Genomic DNA, 24,212 nt, shown 5'->3' with positions numbered 1-24,212 from the left:
ACCCGCGAGGTCTGTCCCCCCGACTTCCAGCAGCACACCTCTGGCGGCGGCGGCGGCGGCGGCGGCGGCCCGTGCCGCTGCGATAAGAAGGACGTGGACTGCTGCGTGAGGAGGAAGAAGGTGTGCAAGGCCGGCTCGTGCGTGCCCGGCCAGTGCCAGTCCTTCTCGCTCGGCGGGTGCCAGGGCGGCGGCCACTAGTGACAGTAGCCCCCCCCCTCTCAATATGATCGACAGCCCGGGAGAGAGGCGCAAGGGGAGTGGGTGCGCGCGGCTGATCGGCATTCTTTGACAGAAATAAATAAATAAATAAAGGCAACTCTTTTTTTAGCTTCATTCATTCATTTATTTTTTTGCAGCTCACCAAGAGACACCAACAACAGAAGAGACTGGCAACATGGTGCGACTGACTCTCACGATGTGCAGCTTTGCCCTCAATAGCGAAGGAGTAAATGTATTTACATTTGGGGGGGGGGGATTAGGGAAACGATCCCAGCAAAGGGGGAGGACAGCCAAAGGGACCAAGCAACGCGGTTGGCAAGGGCACAGGCGACGTCCCTTACACGAGCTACTCGGTCGATCGCAGCAAGAACTCGCAAGTGAAAGACATTCGAGCACAAAATGCGGTACGCGATTTACATTCTTACTATTATTATTATTTATATTGATATTTATATTTATATATTTGTTCGTGGCAGGAGGACATCATCACGGTGGTGGAGGTCAACTCGGGGCCACGATCCAACGTCGAGCCCGAGCTCCAGGCCCTCGACCGAATAGCTACGGTACAACTCACCGCACGCACGCACGCACGCACGCACGCATGCACGCATCTCATGGTCACTCGCCACGACAGTTCGAGCCGCTGTTGAAGCAGTCCGGCTGGATGTTCACCACCAACACAAAACCCCAGCGTACGCTACCCACCACACTCACACCGCACTTCGCATGCAAATCCTAACAACCAACCAACCAACCACGTGGCGTGGGGGGCTTCCATATGGGCAGCCGAGATGAACCCGCAGGCGCTGCTCAAGCTGTGCGGCGAGTACCAGAGCTTCTGCCGCAAGATCTCCACGGTGGTCTCCCAACAGCAGGTACCGTCGCCCACCATCAACCCATGCGCTCCTCCTACGCCAGTGAATTCACTCACCCCCTGCGTGCGTGCGTGTGTGCGTGCGTGCGTGTGTGTGTGCGTGTGGTATCGTCGCACCCGTGTGTGTGTGTGTGTGTGTGTATCGTCGCACCCGTGTGCGTATCGTGTGTCCAGACGGTCCTGTGCACGCGCATGCGGGCCAAGGAGGGACAGTCCCTGGAGGCCAGCCGCACGTTGCAGAGGCACCTCGGCGACGTGCGACAGTTCGAAATGGCGTTCCGAGATGGTGCGTTCCAGCTTTGGCCTGGGCATTTTTAATCACGCCATTTCTGGAATTCCTCCGCGCGTGCTTGGCCGGCCGGCTGACGGTGGTGATGGTGGTGTGGGCGCGCTTGGCAGTGGAGAAGATACGGCTGCAGATCAACACGACGAAGCAGCTGCTCAACCAGGTCATCGCCATGGCCGAGGAGGTCTGCGGCCAGCTGCCCCAGAGCTACCAACTGTCGCCCATCCGATCCTTCATTGTCGTACGCCTCCCCCCCTCCCCACACGTTGCCTTCTTCGTTCTTCTTCGTTCTTCGATGCTTGGTATGCTTACGTTTGCTTGGCGCGCGCACGGGACCAGGATCGATCACAAGCGCCGCTGCACGCGCACACGGCCGACGGCGAACACGAAGAAGAAGGCGAGCGGCGACACGCGCAGCAGTCGGAAGGCGACGAGACCGAACAAAGCCAGCAAGGCCGCGACCACCACCGGGAGGAGGACAAGAAAGAGGAGGAGGAGGGGGGCGCCATCGGTGACAAGGACGGGACGAGCGCGGCCGTGGCCGCGGCCAGTACGAGCAGCGCCCCCTCGGAACCCGCAGCTGGGGCAGAGGCCACGCCCGGCGCCGAGCCAGAGCCGGAGCCGGAGCCAGAGGCAGCACAGCCAGCTCTCGAACCCACTGCAGGCGAGCTTACGTCGTCATCATGATGATGATGATGATGTTTATTGCTCAGTTATTGTGCAACCACAGAAGTGTGCGCTCTTGAAGAAGCGGAAGCCCGAACTGCCTCTACTGTTGTTGTTGTTCGGCTGTGGGCTTCGACGGCGGCAGTTCTGGGAAGTTGGCCGAAGGGGTTTCTTTTTGTTTTATTGTTTTGTGCTGTGGGCACCGGTGCGCAGACGTATTTGAGTTTTTTGGTCGTGCCTGCACGCGACGTTGTTGGAGTGCTGCCCCATGCCGTGGTTCCTTCCCCTCTTGTGGAAGGCTGCCGTCGCCTTCCCGGTTGCCATGTACACACACACTCCCCACAATCCGGAATTCTCACCTTTTCTCACTGATTTGATTTGATTTGAAATCGATTTTGCTCCATTTGGGCCACAGCAAGACCATAGATGTGGCTCTGAAGGGCGGCCAATTCTATGCCAACTGGGCCAAGAGCCGCCAGGTCCGCCCCCTTATATTCAGTTATTTTATTTTATTAATTTATTCACGTAATCGCGGCAAAGATTATTATTGTTATTATTTATTTATTATTACTATCGCGTTTGGTGTGCAGGTGCTGCAAACGGATTGGGTGACACTCAACATTGGTGGTGCTCTCTTCAAGACAACCAAGAAGGTTCGTCTCCATTTCGTTCTACTTCTCCTCCTTCTTCTTCTTCTACACTGCTCTCTCATCTTGTTGGGGGGTTTTGGGAGTAGACGCTGCTGGCCGATTCGTCGTCGCTGTTTTACGACATCCTGGGCGAGAAGAACCCGGCCAAGGAGGACGTGCTCAAGGCCATGAAGGGCAAGCCCGGCATCACCTCCACCTTCATCTTCACACGGTGACCACTCCATTGCTCCACCACTCTGCCTTCCTCTACTTTCTTCTTACCACGTTGACCGCACACGCACACGCACACGCACACACACCACCGCACACACACCACCGCACACACACCACCGCACACGCACCACCGCACACGATGATGATGATGCAGAACGAAGCTCAAGAATGGCAAAGAGAGGAAGACGCTGCGCCTAATCGATCATCAGGTGGAGAGGGCGGAGATGGAGAAGCAGAAGAACATCCTCACGCTCAAGTCCCTCTCGTGGAAGGTCGAAAAGAAGGACGGCCTCATCACCGTCAACCTCGATCGGTGACTCACCCCCTCCCCTCTCCCACCACTCTCACCACTCGCACGTGAGACTCACGTGTCTTCTTCTTCTTCACCTTCTTCAACACTTCTTCTTCATCGGCATCGTCGTCATCAGGGACCCGCACTACTTCAAGCCGGTGCTCAACTTCCTGCGGTACGGCAACCTGTTCGCCGACGCGGGGATCGACCTCAAGGGCATCCTCGAAGAAGGTACCCTCACCGACGCCTTGATTCTTTTATTCTTATTATTCGTATTATTATGTATTTATATTGTATTTGTATTGATAATGTTTACCACATTCACCACCGGCTTCTCTCTTCTCTTCTTCTTCTTCTTCTTCATCTTCGACGCATCAGCCAAGTTCTTCCAGGTCGATACGCTTGTCAAGATGCTCCACAAACGTACGTCTCTTGCTTCTCTGTCACACTACACTTGGCCGCGTAGTCAACTGTGTTCATATAAGCCTTTTTATGTATTTGTTTCTAATATATCTAATATCTAATATATATTACTAATATAATATAAAAAATTTCATGTCTTGCTCTCTGGCTACGCGCAGGTGGCGTGTGGGATGAGGACAACAAGTACTTCAAGGAGGGCAAGGAGGTGACGGACGCCATGCCGGGCGTTCACGCTGAGGCCGACACCACCAAACCATGAATGGCGATGGCGTCCGATGTAGAGAAACAGAGAGAGAAGATAAAACAATGAGGAAGATGAACAAGAAGACGAGCACGACGCCTACAACTTGGTTCATGTTGTCCGAAATTTCGGCCAAGAAAAAACAATTTAAATTCAATTTGTAATTCAAAAATAAAAGAAAAGGGCGCCCGGTTCAGGATTGCGAAGAGGGATGGACAGGGCGCGTTCTGGTTCGACAACGACCACGTTTCGTTCGGCTAGTCCCGGGGGCACCGTAAGGGCAGGTTCACCTGGCGCCAGCCCCACAACCGTACTCAAGATTTGGGTGCAAGATGGCATTCCTTCCACCCCCGCGTACGCCCTTTGCCCCCTCCACCCACACATTCCTTCCATCTTTCCCTTCAACCCTTTATGGCCAGCAGCAATACACGAATTCTTCGTGTAGAGGCTGAAGATTGAGGATCCATCTTCTTCTACTTGTATGATTATTTCATTATTTATTTGTCTATTTATTTGCTGAATAATACTAATAACACTCTTCCATCTTTGTTCGCTTCGCTGGCTTTCGATCGATAGTGCCGGCTCGTGGGGTTCGCTGGCGACGCGAGCGCGGCTGCGATGGGCCGACGACCGACAGTGCCTGGAGGTGTGCGAGCGGGAGACCCTGCGCGTGTTGTGGGCCGTGCCGCCCGGCAACGTCACACGCGCCTCAGACAGCTCTCGATATTTCGCTCTCACCAGCACCACCGGTGCGCCTCTCGCTCGCCCACCACTCGTGTCATGTGCCGTGCGTGTGCGTGTGCGTGTGCGTGTGCGTGTGCGTGTGCGTGTGCGTGTGCGTGGTCGTGCGTGTGCGCTGAGTGGAGTGAATTGGCTAACGCCGTGTTTGGGTGCGCGCGCAGGTGTACGGTTAGGCATCGCCTTCCACACCAAAGAGGAAAGCGTGGATTTTCTCAACACCCTGTACGCCACACGTGTGCCATGCGTGCGGTTGTGCGTGTGTCATGAGCCTCACACACACACACACACAACACACACGGTCGTGTTGCGCGTCAGGATGGGCAAGGGCGAGCCGTGTACGATAGTGAAGGAGCACCGACCGCCATCGCAGCGAAAGCACCGCGAGCTGGAGCTCAAGGCGGGCGACCAGGTGGTGGTGGTGGCCCGGGACAAGGAGTGGTGGTGGGGCATCAAGGTGCGCGACCCCGCCCTGGGCGTCACCTCGGCCGTCTTCGGCTGGTTCCCCGCCGAACACGGCGCCCTCGACAGCCCTACCACCGCCGCCCGGCGTCGGCGTTCCACCTCCTCGTCTCTCCCGCCGAGCACCGAATCCGATGACGGTACACTCCACGTCGTAGCCGCCATCGTGATCGTTGTCGTGATCGACGACTCTCTCATTTTCGTGTGCGTGTCGTGTCGTGTGCGGTGGTGCGTGTGCGATGTGACAGTGTCGTTGGGCGACGAGAGCGGCAAGCTGTGCTGCGTGTGCTATGAGGGCGCGAAGGACGCGCTGTTCTTCCCGTGCCGCCACATCGCGTGCTGCATGGAGTGCGCGACGGCCCTCACCACCAAGTCCAGCTCGTCCCACTGTCCCATCTGCCGGGCCGCCATCCGACAAGTCGAACGGGTCTTCATCGCGTGACCCGTTTAGAACTCGTTCTTTTTCTTCTTCTTCGTCTTCTTCTGCTCCTATCATTCGTTTTCCTCTTCTGCCTCGCTGCCAAGCGATGTAGCTACATGTACAGCCCGCCCCAGCCTTCGCGAATTTAACATACACCGTTCCTGTCGCACGCGTGCGTGTGTGCGCATGTCGTGTGTCGTGTCGTGTTGGTGTGTTGTGTTTTACAAACTACATGAGTCCGCCGCGTGAATCGTCGTCGTCATCGCTGTAGGGGTTGTAGCCGCCGCCGCCGTAGCCTCCTCCCGCCTTGGTCGTGCCCCGCTTCTTCTTCGCAGCCGCCGCTCGGTGGTTGTAGTCGTCATCGTCATCCTCATCATCGTCGTAGTTGTTGTTGTTGCTGCTGCTGCTGCCGTAGCCGTTCCCATGGTACAGTTCGTCCTCCTCCTCGAGCTGCGGTTCTCGTCCACCGCCTCCGCGCGACGTGGCGGGCTGCCATCGCTGCGGCGGGGGCGGCTGCTGTGGCTTCGTAGCGTCGCTGTCGTAGTCGCCTCGGCCGTCGCTTCCGCTGCTGTTGCCGCCGCCCTTGCTCACTTGCGAACCGCGGCTGGCCAGGACAGATGGACCGCTGGGGAGGGGCGGCACCCCGGGCCTGGCAGGCGCCCGGCTGCCGTCCCCGTCGAACGGCGACGGGAACCGGACCGGCGGGATGTCGGGCAGCTGCAGCGGCGGCAGATTCGTTTCCCTGCGAGCGAGCAAACGACCGCCGCGCCATTCGTCAGTCTTAACTGCGGCACTGACCAACCATTCATCGCCTGCAACACCTACGCACCGAGAGATGATCATGGAGAGCAGCTTCTTGGGCTTGTCCGGCACCGGATTGGGTGACAGCCTTAATTGGCGCGCGGGACACAAGTCAGAAACCAAACCAAACGAAACGAAACTCAAACGAAAACGAAACAGAATGGAAACGTTTGGGGTGGGGGTACTCGTCGGGGGTGAAGGAGAGGAGGAGGTGGTTGAGGTGGACCGGGTGGAGGAAGGGCGCCGCGTGGCGCAGGCCGTCGTCCGAGTTGAGCTGCGTCTTGTCCAGCACCAGCACGCCCGCAGCCTCCAGCGTGGGCTCCAGCTCTTGCCTTTAACAAAAATAAGATATGTGAGCGTGTGTCGTGCGTCGTTGTGTCGTGTTATGCATGTCGCACGTACACAATGGGGCCGGCGTCGATGACATCAAAGTAGATGGCCGACACGGGAAGCGGCGTGCGGGGCGACCCGGGCGCGTGGACGTGGCCCTGCTGTGCCGATCCGCTGCCGTCGCGGGGCGACTGCGGCGGCGGGGTCACGCCGGCGGCCGACGAGGCGGCCGTCGGGGTGATCTCGAACGGCCACGCCGTCAGCTGCGCCAGGCCGAACCGGATCTGGTACCCGTTCGACGCCGTGCACAGCTCCTTGCGTGACATGATCGCGTTAAAGATCGCCACGTTGATCGACCTGTTACTCACCCAATCACCGCACGCACTCAGCCGCATGCACTCAACCGCACACGCACACGCACGACCGCACACACGCACACGACAGGTGGTACCTGTAGATGGAGAGGAGGAATTGCTTCATGACGCTGGGGAAGATGTAGTTGCGGGCAAAGTCGTCCATGTAACTGGAGAGGAGGCGGGTGATGTCCTTGGGCGTGAACTTGACGGCCAGGAGGGCCGGCGACGACATGTCGACGTTGGCGGCAAAGTGGGCCTTGAGCACGTTGTGCTGGCCCAGGATCGAGGGGAGCAGGATGGGCACGATCTGCACCCGGAGCTGGAGGTGGAGGTTGAGGAAGGCGCGGAGGGCGACGACGTTCATCTGGCGCACGAAGTAGGTGAGCACGTCCTCGGGCCGCTTGGGCGGCTTGGCCGAGTTGACCTCGAACAGGATGCCCTTCTTCTCGTAGTTCTTCAGCTTGCTCAGCAGCTTCACGTCCAGGCCCGGCTGCAGCGTGATCTGCTTGTCCGACCCGATCTGACCTCCCCCCCAATCACCACCACAGTCCGTCAGCACGACACACGCACGACACGCACACGCACGACACGCACACGCACAATGACACGACACGACACGACCAACGACACGACGCGGCATACCTGATTGATGAGGGAGAGGCAGAAGGCCATCCAATAGCACTGCATGCTGGCGTTCTGGCTGCTCCTCTGGTGATGGTGGGGCAAACGAATGGGCGGGCGGCGGTCGGTTCAGTCGTGGAATGCAGCGATAGAATGCGGCGATGGAATGTGATGGAATGTAGGGTGGAAAAGTACCTCGACGGCGATGAAAAGGGCGTTGATGATGCGCTGGAGGAGCGGCTGGTTGAGGGCGTGGGCCATGAGGGCCTCCGTTTCGCGCAGGAACATGAACAGGTCCTTCGCCGCTACGGGAATGCCGGCCTGCATCGTGACTTGCGCTGCTGCTGCTGCTGTGTGTCGTGTGCGTCGTGTCGTGTCGTGTTTTGTGAGTGTCGTGCGTGTCGTGCGTAGCGAAGAGCGAGGAGCCTGCGGCGGTACCAGGGCCGGAGAGATTGAGGTCCATGCTCGAGGCCATAGGAAGCGACACCTCGTAGGTGAAGAACTTGGTCGGGTCCGCACAATAGATACACTTCTCCAGAATCTCGTTTTCCTGCGGTGTACGCGGTGTACGCGGTGTGAGCGCCGAGCCAAAAGAAAAGAATGAAGAAAAAGAAAAGGAGAGAAATTGAACGAGGCCGAGATGGAGGGGGGGGGCAAAGACCTCGATCTGCTGTCTGAGTTCGGCTGAGTCGGGGGAGCCGGGCGGGCGCGCGGTCACGTCGCTGATCGGCTCCTTTTCCTTGCCCTTGTCCTTCTTCTTTTTCTTCTTCTTCGACTTCTCGCTGCCGCCCTCACTCCTATCGCTCACATCTGCACCCCTCCCTCGTTGAGAACACACGCCACACGCCACACGACACACGACACACGACACACGACACACGACACACGACACACGACACACGACACACGACACACGACACACGACACACACCGGTACCGTCGTCGTCGGTTTCGGCGTCGCCGTTGCTGCGGAAGGCCTGACGGGGCGAGAGGGCCTTGCGTCGGATGGTGCTGATGACGCCTCCACCTCCGCCCACCTTCCAGGTGCCCGAGTCGCTGCCCTCGCCGTAGAGTGGCGGCAAGTCCTCGTTGGACTTCTTGCGTCGGCCCAGCAGGCCGCCGCCCGGGCTGCCCACGCCGGACGTGCCGTCGGACCCGTCGGCCACCTTCTTGTGGCCGCCCGCCTCCTGCTTCAACTGCTCCAGCTCCTCCTGGAGCTTTTTGATTTTCTGTAAAGCACATTAATTTAATTAGTAAATGAATTAATTGGCAGCAAATATAGAAATATATATAAGATAATTGTAAAGAAAAAATAGAAATTAATAGTGTTACCTTTTCCTGTTGTTCGTTGTGTTTGGTGAGCTTCTTGACCTCGTCCTCCTTGGTCTTGAGCATGCGGACGGAGGAATCTAATTCCTTCTCCTTCTGCTTGGCCTTCTCCCGCTCGAGCTCGAGCTCCTTCTTCACCTTCAGCTCGCCGCTCATCGTCTTCAGCTGCGCGCTCGTGAGCTTGATCGTGCCTACATGGGCGGGAGAGCACACACGACACGGCGCACGACACACGACACGACACACACGACACACACACTTGAGCAACTGCGCAACCACGCAACCAAATTGCGAGTCCCGTACCGGACTTGTCACCGGATCGAGTGACGGTGTCGACGATCTGCTGCATCTTCTCGAGCTCCTCCTCCTGTTGCTCGGCCTGCTTCATCACCCGCTTGAGCTCCTCCTCGCGCTCCTTGAGCCGCTTCTTGGTCTCCTCCAGCTCGTCGGCCCCGCCGCCGCCACCGCTGCCGTCGCCGTTCTCCTTGTCGCCCTTGGCGCTGCCCTTCTTCCCCTTACCGCCGCCGCCTTTCTCGAGCTCCTTGCGCAGGCTGGCGGCCTCGTCGTCCTTCTTCTCGATCCACCGCTTGAGGTCGGTCATCTCCTTCTTGATCTCCTTCCACCCGCGAACCGAGCCGCCGCCGCCGCCCGAGTTCTTTTTCTTGTCGCCCGCCGCCGTAGATGTATCGAGTCGGGCGCGGAGCTCGATCAGCTCGACCATGGCCTGGTCGCGCTCGGCCATCTCCTTCTTGAGGTCCCGCACCTCCTTCTGCAGCTGCTTGAGCTCCTTCTCGATCTCCTTGTTGAGCCCGTTCTGCATGCTGATGCCTAGCCCGCTGCCGCCGCTGCCGGCGAGGGGGATCGCGCTGGGCGCGGCCACCGGGTAGTCGAGCGAGTACGAGAGGCCGTCCATGCCGCCGCCGCCTTTCGACTTGTCATCGCCGTCGCTGTCGTCCTACATAGGAAAAGGAAACACTATCAGTGTTGGCGATTGATCATAGTGATATAGAAGGATTAAATATTGTTGATGTGATACATGTCACGCATTGCTGCATGGTGTGTGTGTGTGTGTGTGTGTGTCGTACCATGTCTGAGTCGGACTCCATATCCGAATCGTCGATGTCGGTCTCGCTCTGGTCGTCGTCATCCGCATCGGTCTGCAGGTCGTAGTCGTCGTCATCGCCGCGCTTGCTCCTGTGATCATGGTGTGAAGAGACGACGACACGAAGCGCACATGATTGGAGGAACAGCGTTAAAAAAAAATGTTGCACGAGCGAATTGCAATATCAACTGGGCCAACGCACCGGCTGACAATCTTCTTGTTGCCTATCTTCAGCCACTCGGCCTTGATATTGAACTAATGTATAGAAATATATAAGAGGGGACACGAGCTCGTCAGTGCACGTCCACCACCCACGCACATACACGCGTGAGGCTGAAGCGCCGTACTGTGATTGTTGGGCTGATGGGCGGGAGAGGACCAGACGACTTGGACTTGACCTTGGATGCCACGATGGGGAACGTGACCAACTCGTCCGTCCTGTGTGTGTGGTGTGTGTGTGTCGACGCTCGGGCGTCAGTTGCAACTGCACACGAGAGTAGGCCTACACCGCTAAAGCAATGGTGCGAGGAGTACGGTACTTGTCCGTGGCATACTGGGCCAGATCGACTTCGAAGGTGGTCACAGCGTTCGCCTTCTTCTTGTCCGTCGACTGTCAACAAAGAAGAAGAAGAATGGGTCTGACATCAGTCCTCCCGCCTGCGCCGTGTGCGTGTGCGTGCGTGTGCGGGTGGGCGTGTGTGCGTGCGTGCGTGTGTGGGTGGGTGGGCGGTGATGCGTGTGGAAGCGAGATCTGGGGATTGTGCACCTGCTTGAGCGTGAACTCGATCGTCTTCTGCTGGAACTTGTGCAGCGTGGGGTACTGGATCAGTGTGGCGTCGATGCTGACCGCTTGCGGCTTCTTCCACTCCGCGGCGCCGTGCTTCACTCGTGCTCCTTCCGACTCACCCTACATGGCATCATCCACACCCACCAGATGAGGCCCAGCCCAGCAGAAACAAGTAGCTTGGCGTGTAGCGGCTCGAGAAGAAGAGGGGGAAAAAGTGTGCTACTCGAGATGATGGAATGTCGAGAATGAGAAAGGCTGGGAATGAGGAAGGGAGGAGGGGTGCACCTTGTTGGTCTTCTTGGAGCCTCGCTTCCAGGCAACGCTGACATCCGAGTCGTTGAGTGCGGGGGAGAGATTGAGCAGCGATTTGAGCTGAAGTGTGAATTTGATCTTCACGTTACGCTTGGCCTTCTTGTCGGCCTTGCCGATCTTCTCCTTCGTTTTCGACGACCTCTTCATCGTCTCCCTCTTGAAGGATGATTAAAATGAATAATAATAATTAAAATGGACTATAATCGCTCGCCACGGAACGACACGCACGAAGTCGGTGGTTGGCTGCGTGTGGACCGCGAATGCGAACCGGAAACGAGAGAGCCAGGCTGTGGGAGTGATGAGGGCCAGTGAAGTAGACAGCGCGAGGGTGACCCCTTTGCTGATTCTCGTTCTGTTGCTGATGCGCAGGAGTGCGGAACAGAAGTCAGGAATGGGAAAACAATAACAAAATAATATATATATATATTGTATTTCGACTTCTGTGCCAAAAACGCCGTAGCCCGAGCAACCCGGCATTCCTGGCCGGAAAGTTATGTTTGTGAAGAATGCGGTGAATGAGAGCGTGAATAGTTTAAATAATTGTATTGCCATTAATTTGTAATACCGGTATTAATGAAATGAAAATAATTAATAGGACACCCAGCACTTGCGTTCGCGCCCAGTTCGATCGGATCGCCAGGCGAGCGGGGCTGTGCACAGGCTGTACGATAATGGAGGAGGGCGCGCACGGCTCGGCGGGGAGCGGCGTGCGATTCATCAATGAAACGAATCCAGGGAAGGGCAAGAAGAGGGTGAAAGAGCTCGAGGCCCAATTAAATGGAATGGAGAAGGAAATGGAGAAGCTCCTGCTTCGATGGCAATGCGAGATGGGCGGCCATCTCTCGAGAGGAAGCAGTATAACGCCACCGCAAATCGTTGTAGAGAGAAATGTGGATAATGATAACGATGACGTTGAAGATGACGTAGAGAAGGAGCTCCAACAAATCGATCGAGAGATGGAGGCGCTCCTGCAAAGGCGGCGCGAGGCCGAGAGTCGTTCACGTACACCAACATCGACTCGGGCTGCTGCAAGTAGTGACGATCAGCAGCAGCAACAGGAGAAGGGGGCGTCGTCGCCGTCGCTACTAGCGCGGAGGAGCTCGAGCGGCGTGCAGCCCACGCGACGCAAGCGCAACCCGAGCATCGCGCTTGGCAGCGAGCGCATCGTGATGGCGGCCAACGGCGACGCGCTCTCCACGCCCGCCGTCACGGCCAGCCACACGCCGTCGTCGGCCGAGGAAGGCGAGGCGGACGACGGAGCTCCTCCTACGCGCCGCAGCCGCAGCACCACAGCCTCGCCGATGCGCATAGAACTTGTACGTGTCGCGTGTGTGCGTGTGCGGTGGTGCGTGTGCGGTGGTGCGTGTGTGCTGAACGACGGATGGTGGCGACAGACGAAGAAGGTGGCAGACACGCCGGACACGCCGACAGCGCCGACGTACCGGCGGTCGCGCAGCTTCGTGCTGCCGGCGTCGGTCAAGGGCGCGGACATCATCCAGGCCCTGAAGGAGCTGGCCGACGCCGAGAGCCTGGCCACGACCGAGGGGAGCGGCCGGCACCGCACCTCGACCTCGTCGGGCTCCAGCGGCGACGACACCTCCTCGCCGCGCTCCTCCTCACCGCGCTCGCTGTCGCCCCGCCTCGGCTTTCTCGCCACCGTCTCCCCGCGCGGCCTGTCTTCTTCACCACCCACGATTTCCTCCTCCTCTCCGCCGACGTCATCGTCACCATCATCATCATCGTCATCTTCATCATCTTCATCTTCTTCTTCATCTTCATCGCGACGACACCACTTTCTCACGTTCACGCGCAAGAAGGGAAGGGAGAGCTCACGCGAGGAGCGGGCCGAGGAGCAGGACGTCGTCATCGCAGCAGCCATGGGAGAGAAGTCGGCGGGCCAGAGGGAAGACGGGCTCGGCCTCGGCGTCGACAACAAGTCGGCCTCGAGCGGCAAGCGGGTGGCGCGGACCAAGTCGCTGCGCATGCACTTCACCCCGTGGAGCAAAGAGGAGATGGACAAGGCCCGCGACGAGCGCAAGAAAAGCGGCGGCAAGGCCCGGAGCAGCCTCGGCGCGACTCCGACGGTCACGGAGCTCGGCGGCGAAGGCCAGCGTGTGTCAAAGGACACCGTGCGGCGGAGCGTCGACGCCGGGGTGCCCGCGCGCCGGCGCCAGTCGGTGGCCGACAGGCAGGAGGAAGCCTACGGCGAGTACCATCAAGCCGAGGAGGCGCGATGGGACGGATACGCCAAGGAGGCGAGCCTCATCGACCAGGTACCGCGCGGCTCTGCGGTGGGTGGTGGGTGGTGGTGGTGAGTACACCCATTGAACGTTTTTCTTGGTGTGGGCGGCAGATGGACGAGGACTCGGGCTTCTACCACTTCAATGTATACTTCTCGGCCTCCAACCGGGCGCAGGCGCGACAGTTCCACGCCGGCCTGGACCGATTTCTCCAACAATTCGACGCTGCGGTTCGTTTCGTTCTCTTCTCTTCTGGCATCTCTCTTCTCTTCCTTTCTCTGTTGTTCACGATCTCCGTGTGCGCAGGCTCAGGCGACGGACTACAGTGCGGGCCTGCTGGGTCCGATCTGGGTGACGGCGCCCAAAGTGTTGATCCGACCCAACGGCGAGGTGGAAAAGGATCTGGGCTAGATAGGCCTCGGCCCATCCGTCACACCTCATGCGCGCGCCCACCACCATCAGACCTCTGTATCATCACCCAACCTCAACTCTAGAACGTTCGCACGGCTACCACGAACGGGTACAAAAACTACCCGCGCTTATTTCTTCTGCGCGACAAGAGGTGTGGGGAAACTACGCCGGTGTAACGACGTAATGTTACGCCACCGCTGAGACTTGATCAGCGACGTTGAGCAAGCTCTGCGCCACCTCGTCAATGCGGGGCCGGTCGGTCCACACTGGGGCGAGGCTTTGGATGACCAGATCGCGAGCCAGGTTCGCCTCGGCCAGTGGAACGACGTCTGCTGGGCCAGACCCTTTGATTTTGGCCCACAAGGGGAACCATTTGTCACTTCACTGGCCTGCCACGACTCACCACGCCGAAGAGCGACGCGGCGGCGGAGTACCTTCGCTAGAGATGATAGTACGGAGCTTGTCGAGGAGTTCGCCCTCACTCAGGTTGTCGTCGTCAGTGAAGTCTTGCCTCGCCGAGCATCCACCTCCCATAGGCTGGTCGGAGGAGGTGGTGGGGTTGGATCCAGTCCCACGTTACGCCGTGATTTATTCTGTCGACTTACTACCGCTAGAAAAAGCCACCCACCATTCGTGACTACGTGCAGCGCATTCGAGGTGCTAGTGTCGGTGGCAAAAAGGGATTGTACACAGAGTGTTTTCCCAACAACAATAACAGGCGAGCGTCCCTTAAACGACGACGGGATAGGAGGCCCAATCGGCGATGCCACACATGTTTTTGCCGCGTACCAACTTGAAGTAGCCAGCTTCGCCCCAACTTGTGCCCCACGAGTTCTTGAGGAGCCAGTAGTCCTTGCCACCCTCGTTACCGTAGCCGACGAGCAGCACGGCGTGGGTGGGAGTATTTCCGCAGCCGGGGACGTCTAGAACTCCGCTTCGGTAGTAGGCGTGCGCTTGGGTCCCAGCGTTGTAGGCGATGGCGATGGTCCCGACCGTGGAGAGCGCCTGCATGAGATCATTCTCGTCACCTCGCCGTATCATCTTGTGCGACTCAACCTGCGCAACCTTCCTTTTGCTCTGAGCCTGACAGGTACCGACTCTCCCCGTGTAGGGATACTCGCTCTGGAACGTAGTGCCCCCACTTCGTTGGAGGTAGGCGAACATGTCATGCATCCAACCGCCGCTGCAGCCCCGGCCGCCACAGTCAACAAGATGCTGCTCGGACATGTCGGCGAGATAACCATCGTGCTTGAGACAGTAGGCAGTTTCAAGGGCGCCGATGGCGGCGAACGCATAATTCGACTCGCACGAACCTGGAAATGCACATGTAAGGTTGGCAGCGAAAAAATTGGGCTTTCTTTGGGGAGCTTACCCTGGTTCTTGACTCTCTGTACACAGTTCTGGTTCCTCCAGTCGACGTTCCGACGGGCGAGGCCGGAGGAGGTGGCATTGTGGACGTCGTAGTTGGAAGCGTTGAACGGCGGCATCGTGACGGTGTAGAGCGCCTTGTAGTCGTCGAAGGTGAGGTCGCCAAACTGATTCATGCCCAGGCTGTAGGTGCGGTTCTGGCGGTTGTGCTCCTCGATGAAGCGGTAGTTCTCGCGCCACACGTTCCACCGGTGGGCCAACTCTGGGTTGACGTAGGACTTGTTGTGGGTCGTCATCCAGTCGAGGAACTTGCGCCGGATAGGCTCATGGTCGTCATCTTTGTCTGCAGCGGCTGAGGCGACGAGGAAGACGGCCACGGAGAGGGCAAGAAGGAGAGCGGTGGTGGGGTGCAGCATCACGACAACACAGAACAACAGAAAGGAGTTTTCAATTTTTTTGCTTTTGCTGATTTGGACAACCAATGGGCTAATTGATACTGTGGCACTCGAGGCTCAAAGTTTCCCTCGCGATGCAGGAGACGACGGACAAAATTGGCGCTTACCAGGGGTAACGTAGATTACCCCCTAGTGGGAGAACACCTTCTGTTCTGTTTAATCTTTATTTATTATTTCTTTCAAGTCCGTTACAACGGAACCAGGAAAAGAAATAAAAGAGATTAAACACAATCCCCGTATTCATCCTTTTTTCTCCATGTTGCTCATGTATCATGCAGACTAGCTGTACCACTTCATCAATGAACAGCCTGGATCAAACCCAGGTGTCAGCCTTGGGAGGGGATGAGATGCTCACCCTCCTATGCAACCTGACAACAATGCTTTCATGCATGGCCCCTGAACTGGGCCAAGAGCAACTGAACCCATCTTGCAGGGGAGTGGGACTCACCTACCTACTCCATACAGAGGAAGAAGGCAAGGAAGAAGAGGAGGAGGTCAACAATGACAACCCCAACACTCCCCCTTGTCAAGCAACTCAGTTCAATGCCACCCTCATGAGTCAACTCAACCCAAGGAATGACAATGTCAAAGACAACTTCAACAATGTTGAGCAATCCTGTTCCAGGATCAAGCTGGGAGCCCCATGCAGCTTCCCCAAGAGTGATGACAGTGGCTTTAACAAAGACGGTGTGCCCACATCAACAACATGGGCGGGTGGTGCCAGAGGGCCAACCTTGTCATGTGGAAAATTGTTGTGGTATGCCATGACAACAACCTCCAACTTGCTGTGATCCATCTCCCTGGCAAGGAGAATGAGAATGCTGACTGGCTCAGTTGTCTCCACCCACACCATGAGTGGAAGATGAACTGCTCTATGTTCCTGGCCATTGATGAGAAGTGGGGTCCCCACACCATTGACCAGATGGCCACTGGCCACAACACCCAGCTCCCACACTACCACTCCCACTTCTTCAAACTGGGGAGCGCCACCACCAACTGCCTCATGCAGGACTGGGTGCAGGAGAACAGTTGGGTGGCCCTGCCAATCACCCTCATCCCTTGAGTGCTCCAGCTAGTTCAAGCACAGGGCGCCACCGCCACCATCATCACCCCAATGTGGAGTGGGTGCCTCTGGCACCAGGACCTCAAGGACCTCATGATCAACACACTGATCCCACTGCATGCATTGGAGGAGATGTTCCTCAGCAAGCACAGGACACCAGAGCCACTACACAACCATTGATGGCACTGGGTGGCCTATTGGATCTGTGGCTTAACCACACCACCAGCTGGTCACCAGCAGCAGTAGCCATGATCAACAACATGCTCACAACCTCCATGTGGAAGAGGTATGTGGGCTACATATGCCACTTCCATGATTACTGCTGGAAGCATGGACACAACTTCCCACTGGCTGAATTGGAGGCAGTGGGCGTGATTGCAAGCTTCTTCAAGAGTGCCACTAGGGTGGGCCAACAACCAGGCACCACCCTCGCCTTGATGTTGGTGGCCATTGCCACACTCTACAAACTGACAGGCTCATCCCCCACCAGAGACCCTCTACTTGCACACCTGCATTGCACAATCATGCATGCATGCACCACTCAACCAATTGAAAATGGCCAGGTCTTTGATGTCAGGGCACTCCATGACCTGTTCCTCAAGTGGGGCGACCACCTCTCACTCCAGCAGCTCCACTCCAAGCTGCTGACCATGCTCTGCATCCTAGGCACACTGCATGTAGCCTCCACAGCGCTACCTGGCCTCAAGGACATGAACATCAAGACCATCAACAGGTTGAAATTCCTCAAGATACAAATCATTGGCCACAAGAACAACAATGGTGACAGTAAGACAGTCACCCTCCACCAGAGCAGCAATGACCTCTGCTGCCCAGTGTGAACATTTGAAGAGTGGAGATGGCACACAACTTCACTATGCTGCAGACACAGGAACTGCCCACTCATCTTCACCCTCTCACACCCAGTTGAAGCCCTCACCCCACACAAGAGCACACGCCTGCTGAAGAAGACAGCTTCCATGGCAGGCCTGGATCCCAACATCTTCATGGCCAAGACATTCTGAAAGTTGGGTGTCATGGCTGGCCTGCACACTGGTGTTGAACCTGACATGATCTTCTGCCTAGGAGGATGGCGCAGCACTGAGACCTTCTGGTTGCACTATGTGGTGCACCAGGTCCCATGCTCCTACACTGACCTCCTTTTCAACACTGGCCAGGACTCCAGTGATGACAATGAAGCACCTCAGGAGTAACAGAACAGAAGTGTTCTCCTGCTAGGGGGTAATCTACGTTACCCCTGGTAAGTGGGATTATCCTGTAGGGAGAACACTTCTGTTACCACCCACCCTCACCACCCTCACGGCTAGCAATACTACGATGTGGAGAAAAAAGGATGAATACGGGGATTGTGTTTAATCTCTTTTATTTCTTTTCCTGGTTCCGTTGTAACGGACTTGAAAGAAATAATAAATAAAGATTAAACAGAACAGAAGTGTTCTCCCTACGGGATAATCCCGCCAATTTTTCCTGTCGACACCACGGTCACGTTCGAACCTGGCGTGCCAGCACCGCTCCGATGAGTCTGCGCAGGTCGTCGGGGCAATCGGACAGGATGGGCGGGCGCTTGCCGTCAATGACGGCGGTGATGACGCGCATGAAGTTTTCGTCGGCGTAGGGACGCTTGCGCGTGAGGAGCTCCCACAGGATGATGCCGAACGAGTAGACGTCGGCCTTGACGTCGTATTGCTGACCTTGGAGCACCTCGGGCGCGCTCCATGCCGGCGTGCCGCAGTTGGTGAGCGTGTCATTGTCCTGCTTGCTGCGTGCGAACCCGAAATCAGCCACCTTGACCGCGAGGCAATCGTCGACAAGCAGGTTGGACGACTTGAGGCCGCTGCGCCGAAGCAAGAGGAGAAGAAGGATTCCTTGCCAGTGTGGGCGGATGAATGCGAGAAGCGCCCTCTCGAGCAGGACTCAAGGTCCTCTGCGCCATTTACAACGGCGGGACCGTCGTTCTTGGCCTCATGCCGGAAAAAGCCATCAAGGCGCTGGCAGTCGATAACGCCGAGGTCCCCTGTCAGGCTCCTACACCTTTGACGTGACCAACGAGGGCACAGCCATCACGTGGAAGGCCGCCGATCCTGCCATGAAGACTTACGGCATGGCGCAGACCGCGTAAGGAGTGGCTCCACACACACCACGGAAATCGTTTGCGTCTACGAACGTTTTTACGTTCTAGACTTGTGAACGACAGCGAGCCTCTCCACCTGCCCACTTCCTTTGTGCACCGCTTGGTTGACAAGATCAACGCCGCGACACCCATCATCCACCACGTTGTGAGTACGGCGATGTGTTGTGGGTGGGGCAAGATGGATCCCGAGGTGGCTGCCACGCAGGTGCGGCAGGCCTACAATGTGTGGGCGCGCACCCGCGGCACGCCCGCAGCGGTGGCGTACGATCAGCTGCCGGGCCAGTATGACGTCTATTTCCACCAAGCCAACATGGAGGAACAACCCGACATCTACCAAAACTTGGACTTGAAAAAAAACAACAATAGAAGCCTTTTAGGGCAAGTTGGTCAGTGCCGGGCGCATGGCACGATCGGGTTCGAGGGGCTGACGTGATTCCATGAGGCACTCGCCGCCAAAGAGCTCGTCGAAACGAAGCAAAACGCGTTCGTGACTTGCGGGGAGGATTGCGATGACGGTGTCGGTGCGATCAGGGCCGAACGTACAACGGGCCGACGTGAGATCGTGGGCGGTGGCAAAGCTGGTAGCTCCCTCGGTCGTGCCGTCCGACACACGAAAGACGTGCACATCGCCGTGCTCGTACGTGGCACGCACCCACTCACAATCGGGCGAGATCGTCAGGTAGGTGGGCGATCCGCAGTCGAACTCGGCGATCCGATAGCCATCGGTGGTCCACAATCGCAGGATCGTGCCGCGTGCCGACACCGTTGCAAGGAGGAAAAACCCGACGTGGCCGAGGGCGATGCGGGCGATGGGTTCGTCGTGGGCTCGCCACGAGGTCTCGCCGCCTCCCGCTCGGACGTGCACGTGGCCCATGATCTAGCCGGGACACGCGAGCACCCTGTCGGTGTTGATGGCGATCGCACCGGTCGGATTGTGAAACGTGAGCGCCCGATACAGTGGCGTCGCGAGGACATTGAAATCGTAGAGGTAGACCTCGTCCACGAGCACCACGGCGATCCACTCGCGCGTGCACGCGATAGTCAGGATGTCGGATCTGAAGATCATCTCCGCGAGACACGAGCCCTGGAAATCGTCCAGGATCAGCATCCGGCGCCTATCGTTGGTGCGCACGATAATTGGTGCGCCCAGGGCAGGCGCGAGATGGACGCCACCGGGCACGGCACGACGGTAGCGCACCGTCGCCTTGGGTCCGGTCGAAAGAGAGCAAATAAGAGGCCGGATCGTTTTAAACACTTGCCACTTTTCCCACAATGGACAACAGCATCGCATTCAATGGCACCAGGGACATATTCGCGATCGGCACGTCGGATGGCATCGAGATCTGGAACGCGGTCGACCATGGACCACGGACAACTCTTCCGAAGGATGCTGGGTGCGGATCGCCACCTCAATGCCCAGCTTTTGATGGCCGGCGGCCAGGCGATCAACATGAACCTGGCCATGATGGCGGCCGCAGTGCCGGCCTTTCCTACGGACACGTGAAGGTTGATGATCTTGAGCCATGGGCCGTGCGAGCGATCGTCGCTGACATCTACACCTGCCATTTCAACGAGCGCACGCAGAAGATTGACACGTCCAATGCTCTGGAAAACAGTAGGATATCATGCAAGCGCTACCCAATCTCTACACAGTGGCGCTGCGTTTCCAGGTGCCAATGCCGCGCTGGGTCAATATAAGCTGGCTTGAGCGTGATTTGATCAGCATCGTTGTGGAGCCCAGATTGCGCACCCCAATCATGCAATTCAATGACTACAGTGATGAGATCCACCTCAAGCCACAGAAAGAACTCAGGCCCAACATGAGACGCTTTCACGTGCCCTGCAGGCACATGCAGAGAATCAACGAACTGTTTATTGCAGATTCCAAGGTCGACCTCATTGAGCGTGTTATTGAACATCCAGTGTGCGCATGGAAGCTCTACCTGGAGATCAATGATCGCGTGTGCAAGGCAGTTGGCGGCGAAGGGAGATGGGATTGCAATGTAAGGATCTGTGTGCTCAACGTGTTCATGGATTACATGCGCCAGGTGTGCAACAAGGCGCATAGTTGAATCCAAAAATGCAGTTTGATTTCAATCAACAATGCATGCCAACACAATGCCCTGCTCACCACCAATGGTGTAGGCGAGGTAATGGTGCCCAGTGGTCGTGTCAAAAAACGGCAACAGATCACACAGTTAGTTCACACAGTATGGCAGCCCATCGCCCTTGTCAGATGGCACATTCAGTTCGTCAGCACCCTCATCAGGCATGACTAGTCAGAGCACTTCAGCAGCCTGCATCACCAACAACTCCACCAGATCCAGGTAGGGGCACACAGTGCACTGATGAAATGTGACATGGGTGACCACAATCCTCTCAGGTGCATCACCAATGCACATCCTGTAGACATCCATCTCTGTGGGGAACAGCAGACTGGGTTGCATGTCAATGCCCACATGTCACACAATGCCTGTGTCACCATCGCCATTGATGATTGACACGTTGGTGAGCGCATTGAAGAGAAGGAGCAGATTCTCCAGCACAAAGGTGATGGGTTGTCCAGTGCTCAGATGCTTGGCCATCATCCAGTAGATTCTGGCATTGCAATCAATGACATATTCACCACCTCCAATGCCAGGCAGTGTGAAGCAATCATGGATGCCAAGTGTGTGAGGGCTATGTGTGTTGGAGCTGCATCAGGAACAACCACTACACACTCCAAACCTGCCATATGTGCCTGTGGGTGCTTATCCATGTCAGATATGATGTGGACAAGGGATGACTGCAGGTTGGGAAAAAGTTGAACTGGTGCTCATGTCTCCCTCTCACAATGGACAGCATGGCCCTGGATCACTCAAAGTGCATGCACCACAACTGCTTCTTTGGCACAAAGCCAATAAAAAGGTGGCTCAAGGGTGCATTACACCAGACTATGCTATGAGGCAGGGGGTAACTGGCTATTGCTGTGAGGAACTCACTTGGGAATCAAACCCAACCTTCTCCCTCAAGCCACCCAACAACCCCAGCAGGATTCAAACCTGCATAGGGAAACCCCACTGGATTAGCAATCCAGCACCTTAGTCCTCTCAGTCATGGTGTCTGAATTGTGAACACAACCAGTCCATGATCTCCACATTGTCACTGCCAATGAGTTCCTGTTTGAGTGAGGCAGTCATGATGCATTGGCTGCTGAAGACCCATTGTCTGGCGATCATGTCCTGATAACTGTGCTGGATGACATCCAGGTTGTTGTTGACAAAATGTCTCACCAAGTCCCACACGCCATATTCTGTGGATGAGGCAACTTGGAATTCTTCAAGGCATGCAACAGGGAAGTGTAGGATTGCTACTCCATTGCACTCAAGGCCATTGAAAGTGGCAACCCAGAACTGGCCAAGCATGTGGTGGTTTGCACCAAGTACATGACTGCTGATGGTGCAGTGGTGATGCATCATGTCGAAACAGCAGGTTGAACATGCAATGGCTGTGGATCAACATTGTGGTGATCTTGAATGGCCCAAGGTCCCACTCATGCCTGAGTGGCCAGCACATAATGCTTGGGCTTGATCTGTCACTTCACTCACTTCTGCATGTGCTCATCATGGGTGTACATGAACACCTTGAGCATCTCCAGCCTGCCACTGTGCATGATTGTGTAGATTGCGCTGGATGCCAACTGCAGCCCACTTTCTGACCAGTGCATGAGATCCATGGTGGGCTGCAAGAGCATGTGTGATGTGTAGGTGTGCATGAGTTCACATTAGTGTGTGCAGCAGCGCATGTGGTACCCATAGTCACACAGCATCACATACCATTCCTTCAACACCAACCTTATGTTGATCAGGTAGTCCAGCAGAAACACCAACACGTTGCACCATTTGCTCCATTGTTGGGATATTGCCATAGATGCCACCAGGATCAACCAAATGGGTCATGCCTGGGGGTGTTGTTTATTGCACATTGATACAATACTCCCAACGTTGATCCTCAGTGCCACCCTCTCCTGAAGCAAAAGAGGAGGAATACAAAGTCAAAGCTATTGTTGACCATCATGACCAGAAGACAGGTCACAAGTACAAGGTGCAATGGGTTGGCTCCACCACACATGATGACTTGTGGGTAAATGCTGACAATGTTCAAGCCAATTGACTTGTCCAAGACTACCTTGACAGCCATGGGCTGGGAGGCAGAACTCCAACCATTCTATCTTAGTTGGGGGGTATGTGGCAGAGCCCCTGCTCTGCCAGCTGCCAGAGTTTGCCTCCATCCTGCCATACGAAATCTGGAGGGAAATGGGATTTAAAGGGACTTCTTCTGACACAACTTGGATTAGGACCTCCCTGAGGCCCATCTACCTGAGACTCAGCCAGTCCATTTCCCAACACTCCTACAACAGTCTTACAACATCCCACACACTGTGCATAGAAAGTTGGGAGCAGATCAAAGGCATGTACAGAAACCAGCAAAAAAGGTGTGTCAAAACATAAAACATCAAAACAGAGATGATTTTTCAAAACAGACTTCTCACTGTTGGCCTTCAGAAAAAAGTACACCAGCCCTTTTCATTTTAATGTACCAACCACACCTACTCACCTTGCATACACAGAGATTCTAACTTGTGGTCATTTGAAATGAGAGGTCACAAATGACTGTGGAATTTTTGTTGTGCTAAAATCGTGTGAGATTTGACATTTTTGATTTACAGGGCAGTTTTGAAGATTTGGATCTGCATGTGTGATTTTGACATGCTAGACCAATGCTGATAAGTGATTTTGAGGGACTTGAGACGAAAAAGAGTTCATAAAAACTTGGAATGTGTGGAGTTAAAAGTGCTTTTATCAGTGTGTGATGGAGCTTTGTTGTGGTGGAATTTTATCTTCAGGAATAGTGCTCCATGTGAAGAATGAAGTCACCCTGCCATCAGCCATGGCCAACAACAAGGAACTGTTGAAGGCAGTAACTGCCCCATTGCATACATGCTATTATCAAAGCCCATTATGCTTTGAAACTGCAGGACATGCCACCTCCTCAGGAGGCCAAGAAGTAAGAGATGAAGGGCACTCTCCACACTGAGATGTGACAAACAGCCCCTCTTGAATTGCTTGTGTAAAGAATAAAAATTGACTTTTTGTCCAGTTAAATCCCAGCAGCCTTGATTTTTCCTTTTATGGTTTCTGTGTGCCAGCCGTTCAGGAAAGGACCGAAAAAAACGTGATAAAGTAAGTGTACCAAAACATGTACATGATAGAAATGGTATTTTAATCTGCCATTTCTCAAGATGCTCCCAATTTTGTCTTGCTATTATTAAATTAAAACCATTTGTGTGTTGTCAAAACTATTTTTATGAGCTTAAACTCACAAACAAAATCACTTTTCAAAATGACTGGACCTCTCATTTCA

General features: G+C 55.9%; 10 protein-coding genes across 10 annotated transcripts; 6 read left to right on the top strand and 4 right to left on the bottom strand.

The window, feature by feature from the left end:
- Positions 1–223: 223 nt before the first annotated feature.
- ACA1_322420 (uncharacterized protein) lies at positions 224–2,066 on the top strand (the record flags this gene model as incomplete). Its single annotated transcript, XM_004355027.1, has 9 exons — positions 224–257; positions 357–397; positions 480–623; positions 696–782; positions 854–911; positions 1,006–1,094; positions 1,268–1,379; positions 1,493–1,620; positions 1,719–2,066. 9 exons carry the CDS (start codon positions 224–226, stop codon positions 2,064–2,066), a joined length of 1,041 nt encoding a protein of 346 aa, XP_004355079.1.
- Positions 2,067–2,313: 247 nt separating this feature from the next.
- On the top strand, positions 2,314–3,882 carry ACA1_322410 (K+ channel tetramerization subfamily protein; the record flags this gene model as incomplete). The annotated part of the gene is made up of 8 exons (XM_004355026.1): positions 2,314–2,369; positions 2,461–2,524; positions 2,636–2,698; positions 2,782–2,906; positions 3,063–3,221; positions 3,337–3,431; positions 3,579–3,623; positions 3,782–3,882. The coding sequence occupies 8 exons, from the start codon at positions 2,314–2,316 to the stop codon at positions 3,880–3,882; spliced, it is 708 nt and encodes a 235-aa protein (XP_004355078.1).
- Positions 3,883–4,075: 193 nt separating this feature from the next.
- ACA1_322400 (zinc finger, C3HC4 type (RING finger) domain containing protein) lies at positions 4,076–5,765 on the top strand (the record flags this gene model as incomplete). The annotated part of the gene is made up of 7 exons (XM_004355025.1): positions 4,076–4,094; positions 4,149–4,218; positions 4,441–4,613; positions 4,767–4,827; positions 4,921–5,204; positions 5,313–5,491; positions 5,757–5,765. 7 exons carry the CDS (start codon positions 4,076–4,078, stop codon positions 5,763–5,765), a joined length of 795 nt encoding a protein of 264 aa, XP_004355077.1.
- Positions 5,714–11,270, bottom strand: ACA1_322390 (DIL domain containing protein; the record flags this gene model as incomplete). The annotated part of the gene is made up of 18 exons (XM_004355024.1): positions 5,714–6,227; positions 6,315–6,374; positions 6,472–6,618; positions 6,689–6,973; positions 7,068–7,492; positions 7,615–7,668; positions 7,789–7,931; positions 8,032–8,143; positions 8,312–8,403; positions 8,531–8,822; positions 8,926–9,113; positions 9,226–9,877; positions 10,008–10,116; positions 10,227–10,279; positions 10,372–10,462; positions 10,564–10,634; positions 10,791–10,931; positions 11,097–11,270. 18 exons carry the CDS (start codon positions 11,268–11,270, stop codon positions 5,714–5,716), a joined length of 3,603 nt encoding a protein of 1,200 aa, XP_004355076.1.
- An 809-nt stretch (positions 11,271–12,079) lies between these two features.
- ACA1_322380 (uncharacterized protein) lies at positions 12,080–13,774 on the top strand (the record flags this gene model as incomplete). Its single annotated transcript, XM_004355023.1, has 4 exons — positions 12,080–12,439; positions 12,518–13,396; positions 13,477–13,593; positions 13,670–13,774. 4 exons carry the CDS (start codon positions 12,080–12,082, stop codon positions 13,772–13,774), a joined length of 1,461 nt encoding a protein of 486 aa, XP_004355075.1.
- A 729-nt stretch (positions 13,775–14,503) lies between these two features.
- ACA1_322370 (cathepsin L 2 precursor, putative) lies at positions 14,504–15,558 on the bottom strand (the record flags this gene model as incomplete). The annotated part of the gene is made up of 2 exons (XM_004355022.1): positions 14,504–15,087; positions 15,147–15,558. The coding sequence occupies 2 exons, from the start codon at positions 15,556–15,558 to the stop codon at positions 14,504–14,506; spliced, it is 996 nt and encodes a 331-aa protein (XP_004355074.1).
- Positions 15,559–16,459: 901 nt separating this feature from the next.
- ACA1_322360 (uncharacterized protein) lies at positions 16,460–16,840 on the top strand (the record flags this gene model as incomplete). The annotated part of the gene is made up of 2 exons (XM_004355021.1): positions 16,460–16,612; positions 16,670–16,840. 2 exons carry the CDS (start codon positions 16,460–16,462, stop codon positions 16,838–16,840), a joined length of 324 nt encoding a protein of 107 aa, XP_004355073.1.
- Positions 16,841–16,920: 80 nt separating this feature from the next.
- On the top strand, positions 16,921–17,499 carry ACA1_322350 (uncharacterized protein; the record flags this gene model as incomplete). Its single annotated transcript, XM_004355020.1, has 2 exons — positions 16,921–17,064; positions 17,224–17,499. The coding sequence occupies 2 exons, from the start codon at positions 16,921–16,923 to the stop codon at positions 17,497–17,499; spliced, it is 420 nt and encodes a 139-aa protein (XP_004355072.1).
- A 1,683-nt stretch (positions 17,500–19,182) lies between these two features.
- ACA1_322340 (autophagy protein, putative) lies at positions 19,183–19,917 on the bottom strand (the record flags this gene model as incomplete). Its single annotated transcript, XM_004355019.1, has 2 exons — positions 19,183–19,686; positions 19,708–19,917. 2 exons carry the CDS (start codon positions 19,915–19,917, stop codon positions 19,183–19,185), a joined length of 714 nt encoding a protein of 237 aa, XP_004355071.1.
- Positions 19,918–21,088: 1,171 nt separating this feature from the next.
- On the bottom strand, positions 21,089–21,394 carry ACA1_322330 (uncharacterized protein; the record flags this gene model as incomplete). Its single annotated transcript, XM_004355018.1, has 2 exons — positions 21,089–21,228; positions 21,292–21,394. The coding sequence occupies 2 exons, from the start codon at positions 21,392–21,394 to the stop codon at positions 21,089–21,091; spliced, it is 243 nt and encodes an 80-aa protein (XP_004355070.1).
- Positions 21,395–24,212: the final 2,818 nt, after the last annotated feature.

Source organism: Acanthamoeba castellanii (genome assembly GCF_000313135.1).
Source record: "Acanthamoeba castellanii str. Neff unplaced genomic scaffold scf7180000084463, whole genome shotgun sequence".
Classification (NCBI taxonomy): Eukaryota; Discosea; order Longamoebia; family Acanthamoebidae; genus Acanthamoeba; species Acanthamoeba castellanii.
This window is presented reverse-complemented; position numbering and strand designations above follow the sequence as displayed.